A 23340-nucleotide genomic window follows, 5' to 3' on the forward strand; every position below is an offset into this window, starting at 1 on the left:
GTGAGTGAGTAAGCAAATGAATGAATGAGCAAATGAGTGAGTGAATGAGTGAGTATGGTAGTGTGTGAGTGAGTGAATGAGTGAGTGAATGAGTGAGTATGGTAGTGAGTGAGTGAATGAGTGAGTGAATGAGTGAGTGAGTGAGTGAATGAGTGAGTGATTCGTGCCCTGTCCAGGTTGGCGTCTGACCCATCAGGCCCCAGCCACCATGGCGTGATTGGTGAACGTGATGAGAAGAACTCGGTGTGACGTGCTCTCGCTTTAACGTTTGTGCTTTTTATTATTCACCTCATTCATTCATTCATCCATTCAGCACCTACTTCAGTCCGACCAGGGTCACAGTGGGGTTAGTACCGGGAGCTGAAGGGCAGGATCGGGTTACGATGTTTTTTTTTTAGTCCACGCCGATGACGGATGCGGTCTGTCGTGGCGTACAGACGAAGACGCGCGCCGCCAGCCCGGGTACGTTTTGGGCACGTCCAGGCTGGTGCTGGCTGCGGCGCGGCGCGGTTCTCAGGTTGGCCGGTCCGTGGCGGAACATTCCAGAGGCATCGCGGCGTGCCAGAGCCGAGGAGGAGGAAGGGTGAGGGAGGCGGGGGGGGGGTGTGACGGTGTGGTGGTGATTTGGGGGGGTAAACGGGGCAGAAAATTCCTCTCTGAAACACCTCACTGCTTCCTTTGCCCAGTGACAGTATCCAACCCCCGCCAACACACACACACACACACACACACACACTCACACACACACACTCACACACACACACGCGTACGTGCACACCCGAGTCGCCGAGCCGCCCAACCCCCTCTCTCCTCACTTCGCTCCCTCCCTCCTCCTCCTCCTCCTCCTCCCCCTCCCTCGGGGCCCGAACCACGTGATCCCGACGGCAGGCTCTGCCCACTCCGCACCCCCCATGTGCGCCGGTCATGTGACCCCGCAGGCCGTGCCCCGTGGAGCGGAACGCGCCGCCAGCCGGGCCGAAAGGGCATCTCCATCTCCCGGGTGCAGGCAGGGCGGGAGAGAAGGTTCGCCTGACGCCTTTCGTTTCGGGTTCCATCCAAACGAAGGACAGAGAGACGTAACGATACGGCGCCAGGTCACGAAATCCAAAATGCCAACGCCGATCTGCCCGCGGGTCCGGTTCTGGGTCCCGAACAAAGCAACACGCCCCTGTTTACCGCCACCACTCATCCCAAATTAATCACATCTCCACCGATCGTATTTTACCTGACTTGTCTCAGGAGGGTCAGTTTTGTTTTTGTCCCCCATCGTTGCCCCCTTTTTTCCATTGCACCACTGCCAGGTTGCCACTTTTGGGCCCTTGAGCAAGGCCCTCAACCCTCAGTTGCTTAATTTTGGACGTCTTCAGTGGTCAATCTGTCCTCCGCTGCGGTGGATCCCTGATTGCAGTCGAGGTGGGTATATTGCTGCGGAACCCTTTTTGACCCATGCATCTGCTAATCAGGGTCCTTACACAGCGTTTGAAGACCCCGCCCACATAGTCCGGTCATCCCACCCTAGCAGAAACAGAAAAGCAGCCCGCTGCGGGCACTGACGATTGTGCCCGCTAGATGGCGCCCAGCCGACCGGTTTCGAACCGAGGAGTTCAGAATCTCGGTGCTGGTGTGCTAGAGGAATGTCCCGCTGCGCCAGAGCTGGGATCTCGAGTACATCGTATCGAATCTCGGCTCCGCCATCCGGCTGGGCTGGGCGGCCACGTGAACAACGATTGGCTCGGGTCAAGTCAAATTTATTTATATAGCGCTTTTTACAATGAACATCGTCTCAAAGCAACTTCACAGGATTCAGGACCGACAGACCAAAAAACCACTATTGAGCAAGCCGAGGGCGACAGTTTCAAGGAATGACTCCCTTAAAACTACAGGAAGGAACCTTAGGAGGAACCAGACTCAGCAGGGACCCCCGTCCTCCCTGGGGGGCCTGGAGGATACCTACCAAGAAGGGAGCCGGATAGGGAGCTCATAACTGGTGCAGTTACGACCTCTGCTGGCTGAGTCGAGGAATGATGCTGATCAGGGTGTGGCTCTCCGTACACAAAGCTGATCCGTGTCGCAGGGGGCGTGTGTCAGCCTCGCTCTCCTCAATCGGGGCGGGGGTCAGCACCAGTAGTGAAGAGGTGAAGCGTAACGCAATTGGGTAAAAATTGGACGTGCTAAATCGGGGGGAAAAGTGGTCAAAGTCCAAGTGAAAAAACAGGAAAGATTTTCTCCGCACGTGTTAATGTCACATCAGTATTTTGTAAATATGTAAATGTGAACCGTTGCTGTAATAACAGGACACAGTTTGCATGTCCCGCGTTTGCATATGAGAACCTGAGGCGGGAAAAACGTGCAGCAGATGGTTTTAATATCCGCCACTGGGTCGTCTGGGTGGTCCGGTTTATTCCTGGGTTATTAAATCCAACTTGCCCCCTGGTGCGTCGTGCCCTGTGGTGCCTTGTGATGCCCTGTGGTTGGTGCCAGGAGCTCCAGCAGGTATCAGAAGGAAAATATAACAAAGCTCCTGTGCTCACCGCTCACCTTCAACGTTTATTTATTTAAACATTATAGAATCTCTAAAATTATTCTTCTGAACTGGAAATCTTCTCAGGCTCCATGTCTCAGAAGATGGCTATCTGAGATGACCAGGGTTGCTTAACTAGAACGGTTGAGGTGCTCTGGTGCAATTGCACTGGGGCGATCTCTTTCTGTTTGGAAGGCATTTTTGGATGTACTTAAGAGGCCATAATTTTATTTTATTGTATTTATTTGTTTATTTTTTCTTTTTTAATCTAATTCGTGTTTTTATCATTTTTTATTTTTTTATTTATATATTTTATTTATTTATTTATCTATTTATTTTATTTTATTTTCTTAACCTTCTTCCCATATAATACATATTTTGTATTTATATACTAAATTTTTTTTCTTTTCTAAATGCATTATCTATGTATAGTGTGGATTTGTTTCGTTCATTGTTGATCTTGTTTGAAAACTTAAATAAAATATAAAAAAAAAAAAAAAAAAACATTATAGAATCTCTAACGTTTCTAATCTGAATTCTTTCGCCTCTCTGTGTGGTTTCAGGCGGAACCACCGAGGACTCGGCTCAGATGATCCGTCGGTGACGTTTCTCCGGGTTTCCTGTTTGAACGATGGGTGAGCACCGTCCCCTTTTACAGGGCCTCGTTTCGTACGGGAATGGCGCTAACAATGGGAACGGGGGGGTGGGAGGAACGCGCCGGAACATCACAACAACCGGCTGTAAAGCGTCCTTTGAAAATCCGGAGGGCTGAAATAAAAGTCGCCCTGGTGGGCGGTAGAACGACGGCGCTTCCTCAAGCGGACCTGTGCGTCCCCCTACCCTACCTCGAGTCCGCTTACCACTTTTACTCCCCCGTTTTTTTTTACCGTAATCTGATTCTCGGCAATTCATTCAACCTTAAAACGTCCAGTAGTTAAACAAAAAGAAGATACATATACATCCATAACATTAAAACCACCTCCTTGTTTCTACACTCACTGACCATTTTATCAGCTCCACTTACCATATACAAGCACTTTGTAGTTCTACAATTACTGACTGTACTCCATCTGTTTCTCTGCATGCTTTGTTACCCCCTTTCACCCTGTTCTTCAATGGTCAGGACCCCCACAGGACCCCCACAGAGCAGCTATTATTTAGGTGGTGGATGATTCTCAGCACTGCAGTGACACTGACATGGTGGTGGTGTGTTAGTGTGTGTTGTGCTGGTATGAGTGGACCAGACACAGCAGCACTGCTGGAGTTTTTAAACACCTCACTGTCACTGCTGGACTGAGAATCGTCCACCAACCAAAAAATATCCAGCCAACAGCGCCCCGTGGGCAGCATCCTGTCACCACTGATGAAGGTCTAGAAGATGACCGACTCAAACAGCAGCAATAGATGAGCGATCGTCTCTGACTTTACATCTACAAGGTGGACCGACTAGGTAGGAGTGTCTAACAGAGTGGACAGTGAGTGGACACGGTGTTTAAAAACTCCACTCATACCAGCACAACACACACTAACACACCACCACCATGTCAGTGTCACTGCAGTGCTGAGAATCATCCACCACCTAAATAATACCTGCTCTGTGGTGGTCCTGTGGGGGTCCTGACCATTGAAGAACAGCATGAAAGGGGGTAACACAGCATGTAGAGAAACAGACAGACTACAGTCAGTAATTGTAGAACTACAAAGTGCTTCTATATGGTAAGTGGAGCTGATAACATGGACAGTGAGTGTAGAAACAAGGAGGTGGTTTTAATGTTATGGCTGATCGGTGTATAATAGAAGCAGTAGTATTGATTATAGCCCGATGGTTTTGGTTGTAAACAACAACAATGTGACTTCTCTTCATTTACAGGTGAAGTTAAGGACGCCTGAAGTATAAACCCAGTGAAGGATACTGGTCATTGTGGACTGAATCATGCTTCACATCGACCCCCTGTGCGTGGCTAGTCTGTAGAGGTGGAACCCGAGTCTGATTTGTCATTTGGTCACGCTGTCCTATCAAGAGCCATGGCTAGCAAGAGGAAGTCCACGATTCCCTGCATGATACCTGTGAAGACCTTGCATCTTCAGGATGGTCTTGAGTGGGCCAGGCGCTCTCCTTCGACCAAGGAAGGCGTCCTCTCGCTCAGCGAGGAGGCGAGCGCAAAAGCCCTCCACAGTTCGTCCGAATCATCCGGGCAGGACGGCGCCGGTGTCCCTAAAGATAACGGCACTTACACCTGCCGGCTGTGTAACTTTGAGACCCAGGACCTGAACCTCTTCCTCGATCACGTCTACAGCGGGCATCCAGAGTTCCGCACCGACCCTAGCTTCTTCTGCGTCGACTGCGGGGTCGGGGCTGCGAAATTCGAAGGTCTGGCTTTGCACAACGCAAGAGTCCATCCCAGTACGGTCACCACCATGCTTCAGCTGAAAAAGAAGGACCGGAAGTTCACCGTCGAGCAGAGCATCGTCTCGAACCCTGCCGAAAGCTCCGGCTCCAGGGAGTCCGAGATATCCATCACCAAGACTCCGATTATGAAAATGCTGAGCAGGAAATCGGAGCCTAAGAAGATTGTGGTCTCTCACCCTGGTGGCGACGAGCCGGCGGCGGCGGCGACCGTGAAGCAGGTGGAGCCTGCCGACGTCCCGGCGATCGCGGTCACCCACGTGCCCACCATCGTGCACAACGGATCGGCCGGCAAGGTCACCGTGCCGTCGGCGATACAGATCGTAAACGGTTCGGGAGCGCTACCCATGCTGAAGACGGCCATCACTCAAGTGGTCTCCGTGGTCCAGAGCAGAAGTCTAACCCAGCAGTCGCCTTCGAATTCTTCCCCCTCATCTTCTACCCCTTCCCCATCGAGCTCCAAGAACCTCCCGAAGGTCATGATACCCCTGAGCAGCATTCCTACCTACAACGCCTCCATGGACAGCAGCAGCTTCCTGAAAACGTCCTTCAGCAAGTTCCCCTACCCGACCAAGGCGGAGCTGTGCTACCTCACCGTAGTCACCAAGTACCCCGAGGAGCAGATCAAGATCTGGTTCACGGCTCAGAGGCTCAAGCAAGGGATAAGCTGGTCGCCGGAGGAGATCGAGGACGCCCGGCGGAAGATGTTCAACACCATCATACAGACGGCGCCCTCCGCCGGTCAGCAGCATCGCCAGAGCCAGCAGACCATAACGGTCTTGCCGGCATCCCTCGGTGCCACGAGCATCCCTCACATCCTACATGGAAACCTAGTCAGCCAAGGTGGGGTGATAGTCACCCAGCCTATGATCTCTAACGGGATTCAGGTCAGCAATGCCCCAGTCGCCCTGGCTGTAACCCCCAAGCCCCAGTCTGCAGCAAAGCCGTCGATGCAGGCTAAGCCCGCCGCCGCGCTGGTCGCCGATAGGGGGCTTAACATGGTGGTGGGCAACGTCGGAAGCAGCAACAGTGGAAATGCCACCATTATTACCAGTTACGGAAGCAGCGGTATTAGCAGTAGCAGTAGCAGCACCAGCAGCAGCAGCACAAGCAGTATTATTAGCAGTGTTAGCGCAAGCAGCAATAATCACACCAGTGTGATTAGCATGGGCGTAAGCAGCAACGGAAAGCTCAAAGGCAGCAGCAGCAGCACAAAGGTCAATACATTTAGCACTAATGGAAAAAGCAGCAACGACAAAACGGTCCAGGAGATCAAAACAAGCACTGACGTCGATAGCGACCTCGCTAAAAGTAGCTCGGACGTCCAGGACGGCACCGACGGGAAGGAAAACGTAAACTCCAAGAGCGATGCCGAGAGCAAGGGCAGCAGTAGTCCCAGTGTTCCAGCCAGTTTTAGCCCAGCTACCGTTGAAACCCCGCCCGGTAAGTCCGAATCGCCGTCTTTATCCTCCTCCAACTCTCGCAGCATCGCGACCCCCAGCCTCCTGGACCCGAGCTTCTTCAAAGCCAAAAAATCCCAGGAACAGCTCTCGGCTTTAAAGGAAAGCTTTCTCGTCAGCCAGTTCCCCACTCAGGAGGAAGTGGACAGGCTGATAAGTCTGACCGGCTTGACCGTCCGTGAGGTGCGCAAGTGGTTCAGCGATCGGCGCTACCATTTCCGCAACACCAAGAGCTCGAAGTCGGGCAACGGGGGTCAATCTTCATCGAGCGGGAGTTCATCAAGCTCCAGTACCGCTGCGGAATCTGTGGACAATCCTGCGCCACCCGAGAGGCCCAAAACGCCCCCGCAGGTTCCTCTGAGCCCCTCGCGTCAGCAGCACACCACACCGCCGACTCCGACCAGGCGGCATCTTCGAGCCCTGTCCCCGGACTTCACGGCGGTGAGGTACAAGGAGAGGGAGCCCCACCAGCTCCGTGCCCTCGAGTCTAGTTTCGCCCAGGATCCCGATCCTCCTGAAGACGAGGTGGACAGGTTGCGCACGGAGACCAAGATGACCCGGCGCGAAATCCACGGCTGGTTCGCCGACCGGCGGAAGAGGGTGGCGGCCGAGAGGAAGAGGGAGGAGTTAGAACGGGCGGAAAGGGAGGAGGACGAGAAGGAAGAGGCCGAAGAAAAAGCCAGCGAGGAAGGGGCGACGGAATTGAAAGAAGACCTCGACGATGAGCAAGGCGGCGCCGAGCTGAAGGTGAACCCGATAAAGATCAACCTCAAAATGCTGAAAGTCACCGAAGCCAACGGGAAAGGCGAGGCAGAAGGAAGTCCGCAGCCAGAGGCGACTAAAGTGCCCTCGCCCGCCCCTCAGACGTCCGCCCAGACGCCTCAACCGTCTCAGGCCGCAAACCGAACTAAGAAGACGCCGGATCAGCTCCATCTCCTCAAGCAAGCCTTCGCTCGGACGCATTGGCCCAGCAGTCCTCTGTACAACGAACTGATCACGAAGACCGGCCTGCCTCGCGCCGAGGTGGTGCGCTGGTTCGGCGACTGTCGCTACGTCCTAAAGAACGGTCAGCTGAAGTGGCTCGAGAGCTACCAGGCCATGTTAGAGGAGGAGGACTTCAACAAGGCAGACGTCACCGTTCTCCAGGAACACCTGAGCACCTACGGAAGGCTGGCTGAGGATCAGCTGGAGGTCTTGGCCAAGTCGAGCGGGCTGAGTGAGGAGCTGGTCAGCAAGTGGTTCGCAAAGCAAACGAGAGCTGAAGATGCGGAGGTCGTGGAGATGGAAGCTTCGTCCTCCTCGGCTAAGGCTGCTGTTGAGTCGGTTCTGCAGGACGTGGAAGACACGAAGAAGAAACCGATGAAGCAGTCAGAGGTGTCAGCCAGCGACGAGCAAGGTGAGGAGTTTTACACTGTCCACTGTGGTGACCCCAAAATACGGGAGAACAAAGCCGGAAAGTTCTCGATGACATGCCGTCCCTTAAATCCCTTCAATCCAGAATGGTTTTAGATCGTCCAGGCTCCTAGACCGTCTTTTTGACAGCTCTCCTCTTTAGCCTTTGACTTTAGGTCAAGGGAAACCAGATTCCCGTTCCATTTTACCCCCATTTGTCATCCCAATCTAGCCGTATCCAAGTACCCAGTCGCATTTTGCTTCCTCTACTGGTGCAGTCCATTACTGATCGAGAAGGGCCGTAACTAACCCATGTCCTCTCGGCATCCCGTGGAAATACGATCGGGCAGTTGGATACGACTAGGTCAGAATGCATTAAAAATAAATATACGTGGCGCAGCGGTAAAACACACTAGCGCACCAGAGCTGGGATTTCGAATACATCGTATCGGGCTGGGCGGCTATATGAACACCGATTGGCTTGTTGTTCATACAGGGTGGGAGCCTCATAGGGAGCTCAGAACTGATGCAATTACGACCTCTGCTGGCTGGTTGATGGCGTCTGCACAGATCAGGGTGTGGCTCTCCGTACACAAAGCTGATCCGCATATGAACTCGCCTCGTGGAGGTGAAAAGATGCAGTCAGGCACTGCACATGTTTCGGAGGGGGCGTGTCAGTTCGCTGTTCACAATCGGTTTGGGGGTCAGCACCAGTAGAGAGGAAGCATAACGCAACTGGGAAAAGAGCATCAAAAATAAATAAATATACTAGCAGCAACTTAAGTTGTGTGTAGTGTAGTAAGGGGGGGAAATGATTTACGAGCTCCTGGAACACACAGGCTTGTAGGCTACCGTGCCATATGGGCTCTTCTGCTCCAAAATCGGTACCTTAAGGTGGCGCGGGGAACGTTTTTGTCACGGTTGTGCCATTGCTCCCTATGATTTCTCTTTAATTTTTTAACTTTTTACCAAAATCTGACTAAACTTCGACCACGTTTGCCGCTAACTTTGTTCAATTTCCGGCAATCAGATGAATTGGTTATATGACGCCAGACATGGCGAAGAGAACCTGACTCTCACTGTTTTAGGAAAACCCAGAACTGTTCTGTTCCACCTTAAATTAGAACCACGGCATTGTGGGACAAATACGGCACAGATTCTCAGAGTTGGGAACCGTGAGACTGGGTTTGCATCGTAGACAGCAATCCTACGTTTCCTCGTCTTGGAGTCGCTCGTTGTGGCTTCGTAGCTCTTTAAATGACATTGAACTGCATGTGAATAGGGGCGGCGCGGTGGCTCGGCGGGTAGCACGGTCGCCTCACAGCAAGAAGGTCCTGGGTTCGATTCCCACACGGAGCGACCCGGGTACTTTCTGTGTGGAGTTTACTGTCATGAATGTCACATATTAGTGTATTGGGGCAGTGATAGCTCAGTGGTTAAGGTACTGGACCAGTAATCAGAAGATTTCTGGTTCAAGCCCCACTGCCAGGTTGCCACTATCGGGCCCTTGAGCAAGGCCCTTAACCCTCAATTGCTTAAAATCGTGTTGAGTTATGATTGTAAGTCATAACTGGATAAAAGCGTTTACTAAATGCCGAAATGTAAACGTATTGTTTATTTTTTTAGGGTGCGAGGACTGAAGATGCCAGCGGGACCACGAGTGAATGTGTGTATTAGATGGACAGATGTGTTGCCCCGTCGGACGCCCACCGCAGGAGGCCTTTTACTGCAGTTTTGTGTAGCTGGCGGACGTGATGGAGGACTGAACCCATCCGGCAGAGCCATTTTAAACCCACACACACACACACACACGGTGCGACCTCGGAACTGTCGGATTTTTATTTTTTTTTTACGCCTGGCTATTTTTAGATCAGGATGGACTACATATGAGCTCCGAGGACAGACGGAGATAGGGGGGGGGGGGGGAGCGGACGGTAGGGACGGATGTCCGTCCGTCTGTGTTTGAAGGAAACGTTCGGTAGGTCGGAGGTACGAGTCTCACGCTACGCTGCTCACCGCCAGCTTTCCGTTTGGTTTTTAATCGTAGACGTCGTGTCTAGAGAACGTTTATCTGTGTTCCATAGTGAAGTGTCAGTACTGCAGCACACGGCCTTCTGGGTAACATTTCCACCGTGGGGGACGGAGGGAGGTTGGGGGGGGGGGGGGGGGGTCATGACTGTTTAGTGTCGACCTGTTTCAGCATTACGAATATTAGGATCGTCGTATCGTTTTTACAGATTTGCAGAATAAACGAACATTTCAGAGAACCCGTCTCGTGTGTGGTTTGTTTGCTCTCGATGGCCAAAAGTATTTGGACACTGCAGTGACCGCTCTTTCCCCTTTTCCACCGACGTGGATCCGGCTCTGTTCCGGTTCGCAAATTTGATTTTGACCCAGCAGATTAGCGTTAGCCAATTATGCTCGCTAGATGGCTCCCAGCCGACCGGTAGCATTATCCCGCTGTGCCACCTAAGCGCCCAATCTTTGTTTTTCTCCTAAACCCTCCTGTGTTTAAAGATATTATGGAACCCCCTAACACAGGTTTTGATCTTATTCTTACTTGAATCTTTTTAAGTTTTATTAATTAAATATAACAGGACCCTCGTCTAGACTCACTGAGGCCCCCTGGTTGAGAACCACTGGTTTAAAAATGATAAATAAATGATATGTGAATAAACTCTCATTTTATTTATTACTATTCGGTTGAAATTAGAGGTTTGGTTGCCGCAGAAGTGCCTCCAAGTTCGACCACCTGCCTTGCCAGACGCTCAGCAGACTCTGGAGGCTTTCCTGACCAACATTAGTGCCCAGCCATACAAATAGTCTTTTGAATAAATGGGCACAAATTCCCAGACTCGTGTACTTATGAACGTCTGAGTAAAATCTGCAATCTGATCATAAACTGAGTAATAAACCTCAGACTAATATAAGGACTATAATTGTGGGATGTACATTGAATATAAGGACTATATATTGAATATAAGGACTGAACCCAGCTACATAGAGCTGTGCAGGACCATGACTGCCTGCTGTGCCACTTCGGACATGAACCAACAAAATAAAAGACTTACTTTGATTTGACATTTTTGATCTGTACTTCATGTGTAGTCCAAACTATAATCACAGATGAGCCAAAACATTATAATCACCCCTGTATGTGCATGGTGACGCCAACTTGGTCGCACTCGCACACGTGAGGGTGAGGGATCTATTAGAAATTGGGCGTGGTCTTAGGAGGTCTTAGGACGAGCCGCAAACCTGCGCCAGGTTGTCGGGCGGCCACGAGTCACCAACAGATCATTTTAATCCCGGTGATGAGGCATTGAACCCTGTGCCAGTCACTGTGCCCACAGGAAGCACCCACACTAGGCGGGCAGGTGCAGAAATTGGACTTTGGGGGTCGACTGGTCAGGTAAATCCTGATTTCTTCAAGATCACGTGGACGTAAGATTGTAAGACGATCCAGGTCCTCGTCTTGGTGGGTCAGAGCGGTTTGGACACCCCCTTCAAACAATAAATAGATAAATGAACCAAAACGGGCACTCGGATGGCACAGTGGAAGGTAAGTAAACACAAGCCCACCAAAGTTTGAGGTTTGAGCTCTCGAATTTGAAGCTCAGCTCTGCTATCAGCCGGCCGGGCGCCTACTCAGGCACACGATAGGCTGTTTTACTAGAAGGGGGCGGGACCAAGCGAGACCAAGGCTTGTCATGTGGACAAGTGCGGCCTCTGCTGACCAGTCGAGGCTTGAATTCTCATTGGCTAAGATTAAACTGGATAGAAATGAACTGGTGAGAAGAAAGAAAACACAGGCACTATTTTGGTAGTTGAATAATGACTTTATTTATTATAATCAGGCTTGAATATGTTTGATATGAAAGGCAAAATTAAAGTGTATACGTCTCCCCCGCTAAAACAGCATAGGCACATTACCGAAAAAACAAACAACCAATAAAAACATCATGATTGTAAATAAGAGCGTCAGAAACGATCGAGAAACGAAGCATGAAGAAAAAAAAACGCGACTCAGTAACGTATAAATATGTATATCTGTACACTCGCTCGCATACGCACACGCCAACACACGCCAACGCTGCCGTCCATCCCAGACCGAACAAAAACCACGGGCTGGTACGGAGCTCCGGGCCTGGAGGCGCTGTTCTGGTTCCTGTTTGAGCTGGAACTAACTAACTGGGATTAAAGCAACACAGATGGAATCAGACTGGAATGATCAGAGCACGACTTCGAGAACCGGACCTTCCTTCATCCTTCTTCATGCCAGTCTGGACAAATTCCATTTCCAAGTGGCACAGAAGACCAGGACGAGATCCGATGTCCTTCTGGAAAACTGGAATTCATTACGTTTAAATATGACACTATGATACGGTCCGGTAACAGATTCGGCTCGAATCTGTTGACTGACCTCTGAAACTAAATGCCCATGGAAATGCCAGCAAGCTGCTTTTGCAACAGGTTTCATCGTTTTGGGCGTCGCCACTGCTCGGCAGACGTCGGTAGTTCAATCAGAGGGGGCATCGGACATCCTGCAGCATAAAAATGTGTTTCCTGGTAGCCAGTAAGTGTTCAATGCCTAATTACGCTCCAAGTGTCGAAGTAAAGGCTAACACGTGCTTCCTCCTAGACATGTGACATCAACACATTTACATTCATTAAGGAATTAAAACGGAATCGAATGCTGTTCGAATCGGACCTCGAAAACTGGTCATGGCTAACACGTGCTTCCTCCTAGACACGTGTCCCCCTCCTCGTTCATGACACCATTTGTTTTGTTTACGGCACCCCAAAATGTTCCGAGCAGGGTCACTGTGGGTCCGATGTGCCCGGAATCACCGGGCGCAATGCAGTAACACAGCCCGGACAGGACGCCAATAAATTTTAAAACATGGAATGTGAACCTGATTTGTTTTGCAGTCCTTTAATCTGAGGGACCTCAGGTACGACTGTTTTTAAGATCTGGACCTACAAGCCGACGGTCAGAAGAACAGCAGCTCAACATCTGGATCAGCACCGCTTATATAAACATTAGGAACCAGAGACTTGAATACTGTCACTGGAACTGGACTGAAGTCATTAAAATCAGTAACAGAAATAAAACAGCTAAAATGTTCATAAAATATGTAAGAAATACACTAGATGGACAAAAGTATTGGGACACCATTGATATACACTGTGGGTAACACTGTCGCCTCACAGCGGGAAGGTTCTGGGTTCGATCCCCAGTTTGGGCAATCTGGGTCCTTTCTGTGTGGAGTTTGCGTGGGTTTTAGGGCAGTTGTAGCTGAGCGGTTAAGGTACTGGACTAGAAATCAAAAGGTTGCCGGTTCACACCCCACCTCCCTGCCAGGTTGCCACTGTTGGGCCCTTGAGCAAGGCCCTTAACCCTCAATTGCTTAGACAATATACTGTCACAGTACTGTAAGTCGCTTTGGATAAAAGCGTCCACTTCCAACTTTGCAGGACTAGTTTAGGGAAGGCCCTTTCCTTGGGGGAAAACTCCAGCGTCCTGACCTCAGCACCACTCAACAGCTCTGGAACACCAACGTCAGTGTCCAGCCATACAAATGGTGTCATCTTTGGACTGAATGTTCAATGCCTAATTATGCTCCAAGTGTCTAAGTAAGGGCTAACACGTGCTTCCTCCAAGACGAGACATCAACACGTCATTTACATTCATTAAAGAATCAAAACGAAACCGGACGCTGTTCGAATCGGACCTCGAGGACGCTCGAGTAATTTGTAATCGACAGGTAATGGCTAACGCGTGCTTCCTCCTAGACACGTGAAACCACCGCATGTTTTTTACACTGTAATTCTTGCCCCCTCCTCCTTCAGGACACCTTACGTCAGTGTCGGCCATACAAATGGTGTCATCTTTGGACTGAATGGGCACAAATTCCCACCGACGTACTTCAGAGACTTCTCTTTCCAGCTGTTCTAGCTGAAAAGATCACACAGAGGTCACTCTGTTTTAATATCATTTGTTTTTGAAATGAGACGTCCAGCAAGCTCATGATCAGGTGTCCGAATACTTTTGGTCATATAGTGTAGCTGAAAAAGTGAGACTGAGACGATGCGTCCATTAAACAAACACAAACTGTCATGTACTTATACTCAGACCTTTGGATAATAAAAATAAAACATCTGTAGAGACAGAACAGATGTGCAGGAACATAAAACATGGCACGTTTACACTCCGGTCCTGGTCCCGCTGGTAGGTACCATGAATATGTTAAACGGAAGTCCTCGTTTCGACTCGAATCAGAAACGTCTGATAACGAACTAATACTGTACGTGGATTCCTGCAGGTTTCGGGTTCGGTTGCACCACCAGGGTTTATTAATGATTCATGCGAGTCACAGTGCCAACAGCGCCCCCTGGTTACAAACTACACATATACACCGATCAGCCATAACATTCAAACCACCTCCTTGTTTCTACACTCACTGTCCATTTTATCAGCTCCACTTACCATATAGAAGCACTTTGTAGTTCTACAATTACTGACTGTAGTCCATCTGTTTCTCTGCATGCTTTGTTACCCCCCTTTCATGCTGTTCTTCAATGGTCAGGACCCCCACAGGACCACCACAGAGCAGGTATTATTTAGGTGGTGGATGATTCTCAGCACTGCACTGACACCGACATGGTGGTGGTGTGTTAGTGTGTGTTGTGCTGGTATGAGTGGATCAGACACCGCAGCGCTGCTGGAGTTTTTAAACACCGTGTCCACTCACTGTCCACTCTATTAGACACTCCTACCTAGTCGGTCCACCTTGTAGATGTAAAGTCAGAGACGATCGCTCATCTATTGCTGCTGTTTGAGTCCTTCATCAGTGGGCACAGGACGCTGCCCACTGGGTGCTGTATCAAACACCTCACTGTCACTGCTGGACTGAGAATAGTCCACCAACCAAAAATATCCAGCCAACAGCGCCCCGTGAGCAGCGTCATGTGACCGCTGATGAAGGTCTAGAAGATGAGCGACTCAAACAGCAGCAATAGATGAGCGATCGTCTCTGACTTTACATCTACAAGGTGGACTGACTAGGTAGGAGTGTCTAATAGAGTGGACAGTGAGTGGACACGGTATTTAAAAACTCCAGCAGCACTGCTGTGTCTGATCCACTCATACCAGCACAACACACACTAACACACCACCACCATGTCAGTGTCACTGCAGTGCTGAGAATCATCCACCACCTAAATAATACCTGCTCTGTGATGGTCCTATTGGGGTCCTGAGCATTGAAGGACAGCATGAAAGGGGGTAACAAAGCATGTAGAGAAACAGATGGACTACAGTCAGTAATTGTAGAACTACAAAGTGCTTCTATATGGTAAGTGGAGCTGATAAAATGGACAGTGAGTGTAGAAACTAGGAGAAGGTTTGAATGCTCAGACCGGTGCATCCTTAAATGCAAACAAAAGACAAACAAAGACAGAAATGTCCACCTCGTATGGACACTCAACAGATCTGTGGTAAGAGAGGCCGTTTTAAAACACCTCGGTCCGTCGTGTGGTCCCGATTCCACCGGACCGAATCTGACCGTAACAGGGTAAACAGGGTAAACGGGGTAAACGGGGTAACAGGGTCAGGGCTGCTTCCTGAGCTCAAACGCTCGCTCGTTTGCTCTCTCTGTTATTATGGCTGATTGGGTTTCCTCCAAACAATAAGAAAATAAAACACACACACACACACACACACACACACACACGAGTGTGTCGGGGAGAAAGTGGACGCCGAGCGAGAGAGCAGAACGTAAACGTTGCTATAGAAAGAGAAAGTAAAAAAAGCCCTTGTGTTAGACACAAAAACGACGCTAAGCTAATAAAAAATAAAAGTAAGCGAGTTAAAAACGGTTTAAATTAGAGCCGAGGGGGGAAACATGAGATGAGAGAGAAGCTCTTTGAGAGCGGATCAGCTGCGGCTGTTCTCTGGTGCACAGCGGAGCCGGAATAAATACATTTATATATATATATACCTATATATTTATATACGCCAGAGAGAGAGAGAGAGAGAGAGAGAGAGAGAGAGAGAGACTGAAGGAATAGGAAAAACTACGCGATATTCCCGGTCGATGCTGCTGCGCGTCCTCTCTCGCGCCTCGCCGAGTGACCGAACGCTCTCCTCCCGCCCCCTCACCTCGCGGCGTACTGTCCCAGAGAGAGAGAGGGAGAGAGAGAGAGAGGGAGAGAGAGAGAGAGAGAGAGAGAGAGAGGAAGGGTGGGAGCTGTGCCTGAAATGTAGGCCGAAAAAGCGCTGGCGACAACGTTTCCATGGAAACTACAGCAGTCCACGACGTCGGGTCCTCCAGCCGTCCCGCGCCGCTCACACTCGGTTGTCTCCGCCGACCCGGGCTCGTCTCATCATCCTGTCGGAGGAGAGAACGTCATTTTCACCCCGGATATTCAAAGCGGCTTACAGCACTGTGACGGTATACAAGCTAAGCAATTGAATGTTAAGGGCCTTCCTCAAGGGCCCAACAGTGACAACCTGGCAGTAATGGGGCTTAAACCAGTAACCTTTCGATTACTAGTCCACTACCTTAACCACTAGGCTACAACTGCCCTGCAGCTGCACTGTGTACATCAATCACGACTGACACCGTGTGGACAAAAGTATTGGGACGCCCCTTTCCCAACTGCTTCCAGCGTTGCAGCAACAGTTTAGGGAAGGTCCTTTCCTGTTCTAGCATGAGCAAGCTCTATAAAGACACGAAGGAAAGCTCTGGAATGAATCAGTGCCATCTTTTGACTGAACAGGCACAAATTCCTACAGACATACTACAAAGTCCTGTGAGAAGCCTTCCCAAAAGAGCGTCTGTCGTTCTAGCCAGAAAGATCCCAACAGGACTGAACCTGAACGAAACACCCGAATAAGATGCGCGTCCCGATACTTTTGTCCACACGGCGTATCCTGAATCCGCATTAAAGCCGGTCGCACCTCTGGTTCTGTGGGTCCATGTGGTCGAGCAGAGTCTCCTGCGACACCCTGAAGTCCTCCAGCGCCGACTGGTACCGGGAGTCGAAGGAGCCCTCGCGCCCTCGGTAGCCCAGAGCCTGAGCCTGAGCCGGAGACGAGGGCAGAGGGGACATGGAGGACACGGAGGAGACGCTGTCCCCCGGACGTTCCCTGCCCGCCGTCATCACGCTCATCGCCCCCAGGAGCGGGCTGAGGAGCTCGCCGTTCTCGTGCTGCGCAGAGGGAGAGACGAGTAAATAACACACACGGCCAAAAATATGTGGACACAAGCATTACAACTGTGGAGAAATTCTACCGTTCTGACAGCGCCCCCTGGTGGAAGAAACCTCCAATAAGATGTAACAGAATTACAGAGCAGTTCTGAGAAGCAAAATTTTATAATAATAAACCAAAAGTATGTGGACACCCTTACTAATTATTATTATTAGATGTTATTCTTATTATTATTAATTATCATTATTTATTATTATTAGTGTTTATTAATTAATATTATCATTAACTGATTATTAATTATTATTTTAATTATTATTTCTATTATTATTATTATCACTTATAATTATTATTATTGTTATTATTACTATTATTTATTATTATTATTTCTATTGTTATTGTTATTAATAATAATAATAATTTATTATAATTTTTAATATAATTAATTAATCATCATTATTATTTCTTCTATTGTTATTATTATTGCTTATTATTGTTATTATTATTAATAATTACTATTAATTATTATTATAATTATATTATTAACAATTATTATTATTAAATTATGTTATAATATTATTATTATTACTATTATTATATTATTAATTATTATTATAATTATTAATTATTACTATTAATTATTTTCATTACTATTATTAATTATTACTATTAATTATTTTTATTATTATTATTATTGTTAATTATTATTATTATTATTATTTATTATTATTAATGATTAATTTCAGGTGTAAAATCGATGACTGTGCCCCTGCGTACAGCATCCGACCCCAATCCCACTGAATTCATCTTTGGGATGGACGCCCGACCATGAACTTGTCGTACAGCCCAGGTCAAAAACAAACGGTATTAAAATACACTGTGTGACGTCTGTGGGAATTTGTGCCCAGTCAGTCAAAGGATGGCAGCATTTGTATGCCTGGGCTCTGTGGGTCAGGGCTCTGTGCAGAACACTGCAGCAACAGTTTAGGGAAGGCCCCTGAACACAAACTAAGTCAGAAGCAGATCATTTCCTTTATATGACTGATTTATTACACATGAATTCAGTAATTAGAAGGGGCGTCCAAACACTTTTGGTCACGTGTTGATACTCACTCTGCCTCTGACGATGTCGAGGTGGATGAGCAGTGACGCCAGTTCCAGATCTTCACTGTAGCTGTTTTTTAGCGGGACGGCTCTGTAACCTGCACGAAGAGAACACGAGTCAGAACAACTGAAACGGAACCGTCGGAACCAGAACCAGAACTGTCGGTACCAGAACCAGAACTGTCGGTACCAGAACCAGAACTGTCAGTACCAGATAGGTTTTGGCTTTTGTCCATGACTTTGATTCATGTTTTGAGTTAGGGTGGCACCACCAGGCTGGTCTGGTTCCTAACAGACAGGATTGGCTGTCTGGGGGAATCAGGGGTTCAAAATCGGCCATAACAGCGACCACTAGTGTCCGATCAAGGCGTCAGCACGAGTGACGTGAAGATACAGAAGAAGTAGCGTGATCCTCTGTATGACCAGAACCTGCCTGTATGAATCCGACACGGGTTCTCGTGTGTTGGAGGACCACGGTAACCTTCACAGTAACAAAAGGGGGACAAATTCCCAAATTTGGCAACTTTTATGTCCAAATTCCTTGATGTGTTGTCCTCCATACTGTCTGAGGAGAGCCGCAAAACACACGTGGACCAAGACCCTTAACGATGTACTACAGCGCCGATGAAACCCGACGACCTCCCTCCCTTAGACACAGCCATCCGAGCCTGGAGCACCCGGGCCAGGTCGATAGCACCGCTTGAGATCCGAACCCGAGAGCTTGAGAGCTCAAGATCTAGCAAATTACAACTCGGCCAAACCTGAGCGCTCCATTCCTGAGTTCTCCTCGGATAGTGTTCCTGTAGAACCTTTAACTGAGGTTTAAATCACTCCTGACTCTGGATTTTGTTTGTTGATCCTCGACTGCCTTCCCCACCAAACCCCCCCCCGCCCTACCGCACCTCGGCGTGTCCGTTCCTACCTGTTTTGAGGCAGTTGACGGGGAAGGTGGCCTGAGCGAGGAAGTTCTGATCGTTGAACATGTCGATCTCGTAGACGACGAAGCGCAGGTAGGCGAACGCGGGGTTGCACACCGTAAAACGGAACGGCTTCCTCGGCCAGATGGGGTTCAGACCGTTATCCGCTAAATAAGAGACAAACAGACAAACATACACATGACCAAAAGTATCCGGACACCTCACAGCGAGCTTGTTGGACATCATGGGCGATCGTTAATACGGTCGCGCCACACCCTCGGTTTTTAAAGCAATGAGAGAGCCGGAGCACTCTGCTTTCACTTTGATCTTTTCTATTTTATTGATGTTTTGTTTCCCTCTGTCTCTCAATTTAGTCGTACCCAGTTCCTTCTCCTCTGCTGGGGACCCCGATCACGTCCGAGGAGCGTACATTCTCCCGACACGCCCTCCCTCCGACGCGTGTGCGCTCCACCGAGCCCTTCTTACCGGCCCGTACTTCGGTGGATCGGCGCGCGAGGTCGGTCTCGCTCGGGGAGAGTCACGCACTGATCTCCACGTTCCCCCGCTTCTGTACGGGCGCCTCGGGCTACCGGCCAGGGTCTTCACGCGGCCTCCTTTTCAGTCCCGTCTTTTCCCACCCAGCGGACCGGAGGCCGATTTTGTCTGCTGCACCGCCGGTCGTGCCTGCTAGGGGGCGCCCGACCGACCGATTTCGCACGATTTTGACAAGGCTCAGCAGAAACCCGTGTTTAAACACAAGCAGTACATAGTAGTGATATAGAACAACACAAATGTGCTGCTAGGCACTGATTGGTCAGTACGAGTCAATTAAGCATAGGGGGCGGGGCTAAAGACTATAACTTCTCGTTAATCAAACGTTTTTATTAAGAATTCCAGGTCATTAATTAGCGATTGTACTGTGGCGAGTTCAGCGATCCTTACCCTCGAAGTCGGTCTTCTGTTTGGAGCAGTCGTACTCCGCCCCACACACCTCGATCTCGATCAGCGGGCACACGATACCCCGGCCGTGTTTGGGTAAGTGACGGGCACCCAGCACCTTCAAACAACACAATCACAAACACATGAATAAATGCGGATCGGAGAATAAACATCAGCATTAGGCATTTAAATACTACAAGGGAACGAGGCTTGGACGGGGCGGCATGACGGCACGGTGGGTAGCACTGGCACCTCACAGCAAGAAGGGCCTGGGTTCGATTCCCTAGAGACATGCAGTGAGGCAAACTGGAGCTGCCACTATTGCCCCGAGTGTATGTGTGTGTGATCTATGATGGACTGGTGACCTGTCCAGGGTGTCTCCTGCCTTTCGCCCAGTGAATCAGACCCACTGCGACCCTGACCAGGATAGAGCAGTGGTAAAACAGATAATGAATGAATGAGTCCCACATTTAGGTGGCATCCAAGTCTGATCTGTGGTGCCAGCGGCACAGACACAACTGGCATACCATATATGGTCAAAAGTATCGGGACGCCTATATACCGTATAGCTCTGGGATGAATCGGAACATCGACTGAATGGGCACAAATTCCCACAGACACACTTCAAAGTCACGTGAGAAGCTTCTCAGAAGAGCGGCTGTTGTTCTAGAGGTAACTCATGCTCGTGGTCAGGTGTCCAAATACTTTTGGGCACATAGTTTTATCCGGGTCAGGGTCACAGTGGGTCCGGTTCTACACAACGCATCAAAAAGTGTGTATCGATCACACTGTTCAAAAACATCCGAGCACAAACGGAGCCTTCACGAGGCGTGGATTTAAGAACAGGGGCCCTCTGCTCACCTCGATTACGACCGTAACAGGCTCCACTCCTCTCAGCGTGTGCCTGTCGAAGGGGTCGAAGCTATCGTCCCTCATGATGGGCGGCTGCAGGACGTATCCGCTCCTCCCGTTCAGCATGAACAGGGACTGGTTCATCTGCATGGGCTTGTCTGCTCAAACACAAACACAAACATGGCATGAGGAGAGTTCCGATACTGCCGATTTCTCCCGGCTGCGTCCCAAACCGCACGCACTGTTCGACCAGAAGTATTCGGACACCTGCCCGAGACGGTATTAATGATAATTAAATGAACAAACTGTAACGGGCACAAACACGAAACAAACACGCACACGAGCGCCCACTTGCGTAGGCTTTACGTTACAATTTGTAAACCACAGTGGGACCAGATTGCCACCAATTTTCCTCTATGTGATCTATGTGATCCAATGAGAAGCTTCTAACAAGACCTAAGGGCCTTCCCTAAACGCTTATGTAACTTACATTCTATTCGAAAATCAAAAAGAGGGTCCTGATACTTTTGCACATACGCATACAGTTCAGCCATAACATTAAAACCACCTCCTTGTTTCTACACTCACTGTCCATGTTATCAGCTCCACTTACCATATAGAAGCACTTTGTAGTTCTACAATTACTGACTGTACTCCATCTGTTTCTCTGCATGCTTTGTGGCCCCCTTTCATCCTGTTCTTCAATGGTCAGGACCCCCACAGGACCATCACAGAGCAGGTATTATTTAGGTGGTGGATCATTCTCAGCACTGCAGTGACACTGACATGGTGGTGGTGTGTTAGTGTGTGTTGTGCTGGTATGAGTGGATCAGACACAGCAGTGTCCACTCACTGTCCACTCTATCAGACACTCCTACCTAGTCGGTCCACCTTGTAGATGTAAAGTCAGAGACGATCGCTCATCTATTGCTGCTGTTTGAGTCGGTCATCTTCTAGACCTTCATCAGCGGTCACGTGACGCTGCCCACGGGGCGCTGTCGGCTGGATATTTTTGGTTGGTGGACTATTCTCAGTCCAGCAGTGACAGTGAGGTGTTTAAAAACTCCAGCAGCGCTGCTGTGATACACTGATCCACTCATACCAGCACAACACACGCTGATTAAGTTTTTGATGAGTTTAGGGGACGTGGAGTTACAATGTACTGGTGTATATAGTGTATATGTGATGCATAGTGTGTGTGTGTGTGTGTGTGTGTGTGTGTGTGTGTGTGTGTGTGTGTGTGTGTACTATTTAGCACAGCAGTGTGAGATTTGAGACACAGCCGCACCTTGAGGTAAACCTGTGCCCACGGGAACGTTTCACCCCCGAGCCCTTCGACGCTCTGCACAAGGTTTACCGGCGGTTCTGACAACGTTAAACCGAAACTCTTCGGGTTCTGACCTGCAGTCTGAAAGTTGAGCGCGACGAGCTGGCTGCCGCAAAGCCACATGGGTAAGGGGTCGTAGTTGGAGGAGTCCAGGCGCTGGCCGCGAGGGTAGATCCGGGAGAGCTGGAGTCGGTTGTACTGCAGGAACTTCTTCCCTTTGATCCGGTTGACGTATTTCTCCGCTTTGGTCTCGGGGAACGAGGACATGTCCCTGAAACAGGCTCGCTCCGTCCCGATCTCTGCAAAACAAACACCGGCGTCCATTCACTCATCCACTCATCCATTCATCATGCTACAGCTTCTCCAGCTTTAGAATCAATCTCTTACTGTCTTCGTCGAAGGGAACGGGACGGCAGTACACAACCAGGTCCGACAGTTCCAGCGCGATCTTCTTCCTCCTCTCCATCATCTTCCCTTCCTCCATCTGAGTGAGATGAAACACAGAGACCTCGTGATCTCTCTACTCTAGGCAGCAGGGTGGGTCACCTATAGAGGTGCCACACATGCAGCACCACAACCAGACAGCAGGAGTCGCTACTGCAGAAGCAGAACCAGAGCAGGTCTGCTAATACACAAGTCATCATACACTGATCAGCCATAACATTAAAACCATGTTATCAGCTCCACTTACCATATAGAAGCACTCTGTAGTTCTACAATTACTGACTGTAGTCCATCTGTTTCTCTACATACTTTGTTAGCCCCCTTTCATGCTGTTCTTCAATGGTCAGGACCCCCACAGGACCACCACTCACTGTCACTGCTGGACTGAGAATAGTCCACCAAAATACCCAGCCAACAGCGCCCCGTGGGCGACGTCCTGTGACCACTGATGAAGGTCTAGAAGATGACCGACTCAAACAGCAGCAATAGATGAGCGATCGTCTCTGACTTTACATCTACAAGGTGGACCGACTAGGTAGGAGTGTCTCATACCAGCACAACACACACTAACACACCACCACCATGTCAGTGTCACTGCAGTGCTGAGAATCACCCACCACCTAAATAACACCTGCTCTGTGGTGGTCCTGTGGGGGTCCTGACCATTGAAGAACAGCATGAAAGGGGGTAACAAAGCATGTAGAGAAACAGATGGAGTACAGTCAGTAATTGTAGAACTACAAAGTGCTTCTATATGGTAAGT

General features: G+C 49.4%; 2 protein-coding genes across 2 annotated transcripts in view; one reads left to right on the forward strand and one right to left on the reverse strand.

Annotated features, from left to right (window-relative positions):
- Nucleotides 1-9942, forward strand: part of zhx3b (zinc fingers and homeoboxes 3b) — a 23047-nt gene extending 13105 nt beyond the window's left edge. Inside the window, exons 2-4 of the mRNA XM_063015294.1 lie at nucleotides 3085-3156; nucleotides 4392-7784; nucleotides 9407-9942. Coding sequence (XP_062871364.1) covers nucleotides 4547-7784; nucleotides 9407-9420 — 3252 coding nt within the window. The 5' untranslated portion in view covers nucleotides 3085-3156; nucleotides 4392-4546 and the 3' untranslated portion in view covers nucleotides 9421-9942. The remainder of the gene's footprint in view (nucleotides 1-3084; nucleotides 3157-4391; nucleotides 7785-9406) is intronic.
- Nucleotides 9943-15200: 5258 nt separating this feature from the next.
- The window catches only part of plcg1 (phospholipase C, gamma 1), a 46662-nt gene continuing 38522 nt past the window's right edge, over nucleotides 15201-23340 (reverse strand). The window contains exons 26-33 of the mRNA XM_063015612.1: nucleotides 22521-22617; nucleotides 22208-22432; nucleotides 20816-20964; nucleotides 19958-20072; nucleotides 19021-19182; nucleotides 18108-18196; nucleotides 16746-16996; nucleotides 15201-16173 (exon numbers count right to left, since the gene is read on the reverse strand). Coding sequence (XP_062871682.1) covers nucleotides 16131-16173; nucleotides 16746-16996; nucleotides 18108-18196; nucleotides 19021-19182; nucleotides 19958-20072; nucleotides 20816-20964; nucleotides 22208-22432; nucleotides 22521-22617 — 1131 coding nt within the window. The 3' untranslated portion in view covers nucleotides 15201-16130. The remainder of the gene's footprint in view (nucleotides 16174-16745; nucleotides 16997-18107; nucleotides 18197-19020; nucleotides 19183-19957; nucleotides 20073-20815; nucleotides 20965-22207; nucleotides 22433-22520; nucleotides 22618-23340) is intronic.

Source organism: Trichomycterus rosablanca, chromosome 19, assembly GCF_030014385.1.
Source record: "Trichomycterus rosablanca isolate fTriRos1 chromosome 19, fTriRos1.hap1, whole genome shotgun sequence".
Lineage (NCBI taxonomy): Eukaryota > Metazoa > Chordata > Actinopteri > Siluriformes > Trichomycteridae > Trichomycterus > Trichomycterus rosablanca.